The 5,409-nt window shown below is 44.2% G+C and overlaps 1 protein-coding gene across 6 annotated transcripts; it reads right to left on the bottom strand.

The window, feature by feature from the left end:
• Positions 1-564: 564 nt before the first annotated feature.
• Positions 565-4,784, bottom strand: LOC125544310 (uncharacterized). Of its 6 annotated transcripts, none has more exons than XM_087547321.1 (5): positions 4,109-4,784; positions 3,559-3,679; positions 3,377-3,466; positions 2,477-2,565; positions 565-1,598 (listed from the first exon to the last, which is right to left on the bottom strand). In XM_087547321.1, exons 1-3 carry the CDS (start codon positions 4,461-4,463, stop codon positions 3,439-3,441), a joined length of 504 nt encoding a protein of 167 aa, XP_087403447.1. In that variant the 5' UTR covers positions 4,464-4,784; the 3' UTR covers positions 565-1,598; positions 2,477-2,565; positions 3,377-3,438. The 6 variants fall into 6 exon arrangements, with proteins under 6 accessions (XP_087403447.1, XP_087403449.1, XP_087403451.1 ...); XM_087547323.1 differs by having other exon boundaries at positions 565-1,564; XM_087547325.1 differs by having other exon boundaries at positions 3,377-3,453; positions 4,109-4,783.
• Between the last annotated feature and the right edge of the window lie 625 nt (positions 4,785-5,409).

Below are 5,409 nucleotides of genomic sequence, written 5' to 3'. Positions count from 1 at the left end.
GGAGATGTCGGTGATGAGGTTATCCGACATTGGCTGCTTGCTTCTTGAAGCACACCGGTGTTCCCAAGCACTCATCAAGTCTCTGAGATTTTCTGTATCCTCTATGAATGCTCCGCTTGTTTAGTTTGTGGACTAAAATGCTTGAACGATTGTTTTTGGTGAAACAACCAATAGTTATAAGGGATAGAAAATAGTCTGCTGCAACAACAAATCATTCACTTATGCACCAGAATACTGATTTAGGTGACCAGCAGGCAAATTAAGTAAGATTTATCAGTAGAACAGAAAAATCGATCATAGTACTGCATCCTTGCAAGTGAAATGCCAGTGTTAGTTATCTGAACACTCTGGAGAATTGCTTGCAGAAGTAGTTTAGTGCTTAGTAAGTTGTTAAGAGTGCAAATTTCTAGGCTTGGTTCATCTCCTAATAAGATGCTCTTTTTGCTATTTGTAGCTGATCAAAAAGTAACAACTTACCATAAATGATAGGGGTGCTGTTCATATGTCAGAGTCAGACCAGTGATGAAAAATAGTCAGAATTCTCTGGCAACATACATGCACAACTTGACAATGAAAGATCACTTGTATTGCTCGAAAAGTGAAGGTACGCTTTGATGTTCTTGCGAGTTCCATCCTCTTATAGTTACATATAAAGTTTTGTTCACTCACAAGCAGCAGAAAAGCATGATTCATGAATCTTCCTATAGGATAATAAGACTTGCTACTGAAGAATGATTTGACGGTAAGTAAGTGAAGACCATAAACTCAAGTAATTGAAACTGGAAACACCTTATGGGCGCAAATCCACGTTCAAATTTAGGAGCTGAAATGGCATGTACTCCCTCCGTCCGGAAAAAGTTGTCCAACGCGAAGTGTACTGGTGTTTTTGCAAAAAAGCCCTCCGAGTTTTAAAACTATCTCAAATAGATTCATGTCTCCATCTTCTTCCTCGGTCGTCCCCGTGCATCGCCTGGCCAGGCGCCACCAGCTGATTTCACTGCCGTCCACTAGCACGAGCCCACTTGCGCCTCTGATTCCGCCGCCCGCCCGCCACCTGCGCCTCTGATTCCACCGCCGCCACCCATCTGCACCTGCACGATTCCGCGCGTCGCCAAAGGTGCCGTCGTAGGATTCTTCACCTGCGCTGGCCAGGACGTGCGCCGGCCAGGAACTGCTCCGCTGCTGCTGAGGAACCATGCCGACGCATTCCCCTCACTCCACGACCACCTCCACGCGTTCCCCTCCAGCCACGATCCCCTCTGCGCGTTCCCCTCCTGCCAAGATCCCCCCCGAGCGTCGCCGGAGCCTCCCACTGTGATCCGGTTGAGGTCGTCCTCCTCGAGCTCTGCGTGCTCCTGGGTGTCGGATCGCCTGGACCAGGAGTGCATGCTGCTGCTCACGTCCCAGGCTGCTTCCTCGCACCCGCGGCCACCGCTCCTCTCTCTGGCGACTCCGGCAGGCAGGGCCACGCGGGCCTGCCCACCGGCGAGACGACCGGGTGCCTGATCGAGCCCCGCCACCGCTGCCTTTTGCCGCCCCACCCCTCGCCGCTGCTGCTGCCCGCCTGTGCCGCAAGAGTTAAAGTTCAGTGCTGCTGCCTGTAAAAGTTCAGTGTACACATTTAAATTCAGTGATGCTGCATGTGCTCCCAACTTCTGATGAACTTGAAGCTAAAATTTAAACTGAAGTCCAAATTCCAGTGTGGTCTTCAACTGCAGCAGCCTGTGTGGATCCACAAGACTGCATTTATGTTTGTGTATGTGTGTCTTTGATGAAATGCTTGCTTGCTGAAATTGTAGCAGCAACAACAACTAAGGCTGAATGATGAACAGATTGTAGTGGTCAGATTAGTTCAGACATTGCTGCTGAGAAACATGTATAGTGGTTTCAAGTATTGCACTGCTACTGAATGATGAACAAATTATAGTGGTCACATGTTTAGATTAGCTCAGACATTTCTAGATAACATAACAACAAAACAATCCTCTTTCCTAAACAGGCATTTCTGAAAGTTGATAGATATAATCAGCTAGATCAATTGCTATCTTATTTCCAAATAATTTCAGTCCACAATCTATCAATTTATTTTGGAAACAATTAATATGATTCCACCAGATTACTCAAGGCTGGAGTATATTTCCAAATATTTCCAGTTAGTCTTATGGGTCATCTAAAAAATGTTTCATTGGAACATTCTTGCTGTCAAATTTCAAATTATTGTAAGGAGTTAACTGAATTTACTGTAAGGAGTTAACTGAATTTAGTTTCAATAAAGTCAAATTAGCTAAATTTTCAGTGAATTTAACAACATGAATTTGCTTGGCTGGCGTATCTGAGAAACTGTAATTCAGAAAGAGAATTTTCAGATGCTCTTTGACTGAAACCATATCACATTGGCATTCTCTCTGACTAGGAGCAGAGGGAGGAGAGCCAGGAGAAGACTAACAACATCAGTGATATGTTCAACATAAATTACCTTAGTCAAATTTGTCCCCCGAGGCAATCTGATTCCCCTTCCATTATCCAAATAGACTCCTTTGCACTATCCATTATCTTCATTAGTCTCTGCATGATCATAGAAGAATCTGAAAAAATAAGGGGCCCTTCTAAACAAAATTTTACACTGAAAAATAGGACCCCGAGAAACTGTATTTAGTGATCTTGTACTCTAAAAATAGAACATTTACACTGAAGCTTCAAACAAAATTTCAGTGATCTTGTACTCAATTTAGTGGCAATCAGACTTGAGATGCAAAACTGAAGCTTCGAAACTGAATTTTCAAAATTTCAATGATCTTGTACTAAATTTTCTAGCTCACTTTTCTCGAGTTACTTCAAAATTTACACATCAGTAGTGACTCTAGTGTGTGTAGAATTTCAACCACAAGACTGATTCTCACCAATATCCAGGACTAGCCACTTCAATTATGTCTTTAGAGAAATTCAGTTAAAATGACAGCAGTTTTCAGTTTTGACAATAGTATAACATCTTGTCAGTTTTGACAGTATGTGTAGTTGCCGTGGAGCAAACTACACACATTTAATATTTGGAGATAGCAGAAACAGACGGCCGAGGACCAAACCTTGAACTACAGAATCTTCTAACGGAACTTTAGATGTTCTATAGGTCATGTACGACTCCCAAGTTCTAACAAAAAAATTCAGACAACTCCCAGGAATACATGATCTGAATTTAAAGGATCACACTATAGATGTGGCTCAAACTATAGAGAGAAAAGCATTTTCCTGCAATCTTTAGCATGAGTATTTCAGAATTGCTAGTGAAATGTCAAACTAGCATTTGGAGATCAAAATGTCCTAGCTCCAAACATGGAAGTGTAGAAAAATCTAAAGGTAATGCCCTAATGTTCTGAACCTCATTGTTGAATGTCTTGTCAGGCGGCATCGGTGCGTTTTGCTGATGTTTCTTCCCCGCAATCACTCTGCCATCATCTGGCACAACACGCTGTATTATTAATCCCATAGATACAAAGATATGAGTACTCCGAATGGACATTGGTGGAAAGGATAGAAGATGTTAAAGGAAAATAACCAAACCTTATAAACGTTTCCGAATGGACCTCCACCAATCTTCCGCTCCGCGGAGATATCATTTGTAATTTTATGGTCTGCTGGTTGCCCCTGATGTGCCAGTCAACAATGCAGCATTGAGCCTTCACTTCAGTACATGAAAAATTACTGTCAATTTTCAGCAATGCAGCATAAAAGATCAAAAATCATACTTTCCAGTAGTAAAAGATCAAAATTACTGAATTTTGACTTCCGTAGTTACTGGTTTCTCATTGACATTGACCAAGATTGCTGAATTTGTTTTCAGTTTTCAAAGTTTTGACATTGACCAAGATTACTAAAGAAAAAATCAGTCCAAATCTGTCTACTGTCTTCAACATTGACCAAGATTACACAAAAGCTCAGGTAGTAGCTAAATTTTCCCTATGCTGGTGCACCATAATTTTCCATATTCATTGAGCAAAATTCAGTCCAAATCTGTCTACTGTCTTCAACATTTGCTAATTGTCTACTGTCTTCAACATCTATCAGTACAAATAAACTTCAGTTCAGAACTATAGCATGAACTTGAGTTTACTCTGGATCTGAAGCTCCGGCGAGCTCTGGACTTGAGCACGTGGAGGTGTTGTGGACGCCTTGAGCGCGTAGTGCTCCGGCGAGCTCCTCCACCTTGACCACCCGTGCTTCCCAGTGCTTGGGTCGACGACGTCCATGGAGGGGGAGGGCTTCATGGTTGACAGCGAGCAGGTGGTCGGACGAGAGGGCCAGCAGGGGTCGCTGGGTAGTTGGCAGGTGCCGACGCGGAGGGAGGAGCGGAGAGGGGGGAGCGCCACGGCGAGGAGAAGAGACCGGGTTGACGAGGCGGCAGACGGAGGAGGGGGCACTCGAGGAGGAGGCTGACGGAGGAGGTAGACATGGACGGCGGCCGCCATGGCTAGTGGTCCTCGGGGATGGACACCTCGCTAGGCCGCCGCACAAAAATCCAACCTTCGGGCAAAATTCCAAGCTTCAAACAAGGCATGGGGGAAGAAGGTGGCACCGGCGTGGGCAGAGGTGGGGAGGGAGGGGCAAGGCGACGTGGGGCGGGAGGGGGAGGAAGGGATCGAGGCGGCGCGATGTCACGGCGTCGCCGGCGAGCAAGCAGTGAAAGAATGGGGTAGCGAGGGGAAGAATGGGCGGCTGGAGTGCGGATTGTGTCGGGGGAAGCTGGGGGTGTTTTTTGCAAAATGTACATGGTGACAACTTTTTTCGGACGGAGGGAGTATTGGTTTAGATACCCCAAAAAATGTATTAAGAAACTCAGTGAAGAAATATATTCTGCGGGGAAGAGAAAGCACATTATACTCACTGGCCAGTCTAGTGTGTGCATACCTTGCTACAGACCACACTGGATTCTACGATTCTGGATGAACTGCAACAGCAAAGTCATATGGGAATTCAAACCCCGATTGAATACAAAGGAAATTATAAGATGTGATTACAGCATGATGCTTACAGTTACTCACTGATAAGCATATCCTTTTGTGAGGGTAAAACCTGCCACTAGGGGTTGTCATGCTGAACAACAAAGACAAACTATAACTTAAAAAAAATCGAAGTTGCAATGAATTCATTACTTTCAGATCTGCGTATTTCTTAATTTAACATTTCTTCAAATAACTTGCTTCATATTTAATATTCAATGATCATATAGCTCTTTGTAATTTGGTTATCCGTCAGGCTGGGCAAAGAATATTTTCCTTGGGTACGCAGGCCGAATTTACATAGAAGCTTTATGAATCAGTGGCAGCTAGCCTTGAGGGCTAAAGCCTAAAGGCTAGGATCCTTCACAGGATATTTTCTATTGTTCAGGTTTTGCTGCATGCCCTCCTCTCCAGA

This window comes from Triticum urartu, chromosome 3A, assembly GCF_056163025.1.
Source record: "Triticum urartu cultivar PI428250 chromosome 3A, HENAU_Tu73, whole genome shotgun sequence".
Taxonomy (NCBI): domain Eukaryota; kingdom Viridiplantae; phylum Streptophyta; class Magnoliopsida; order Poales; family Poaceae; genus Triticum; species Triticum urartu.
Note: the sequence above shows the minus strand (reverse complement) of the source record. Positions and strands in the feature narration are given on the sequence as shown.

What these genes read in the sequence shown, in the direction of transcription:
- LOC125544310 (XM_087547321.1), bottom strand. Translation starts at nt 4,463, where the DNA reads ATGGCGGCCGCCGTCCATGTCTACCTCCTCCGTCAGCCTCCTCCTCGA. An exon ending in GCCGGAGCTTCAGATCCAGA is followed by an intron (nt 3,680 to 4,108) that starts GTAAACTCAAGT and finishes CATGTACTGAAG; the next exon opens with TGAAGGCTCAATGCTGCATT. An exon ending in CATTCGGAAACGTTTATAAG is followed by an intron (nt 3,467 to 3,558) that starts GTTTGGTTATTT and finishes TTAATAATACAG; the next exon opens with CGTGTTGTGCCAGATGATGG.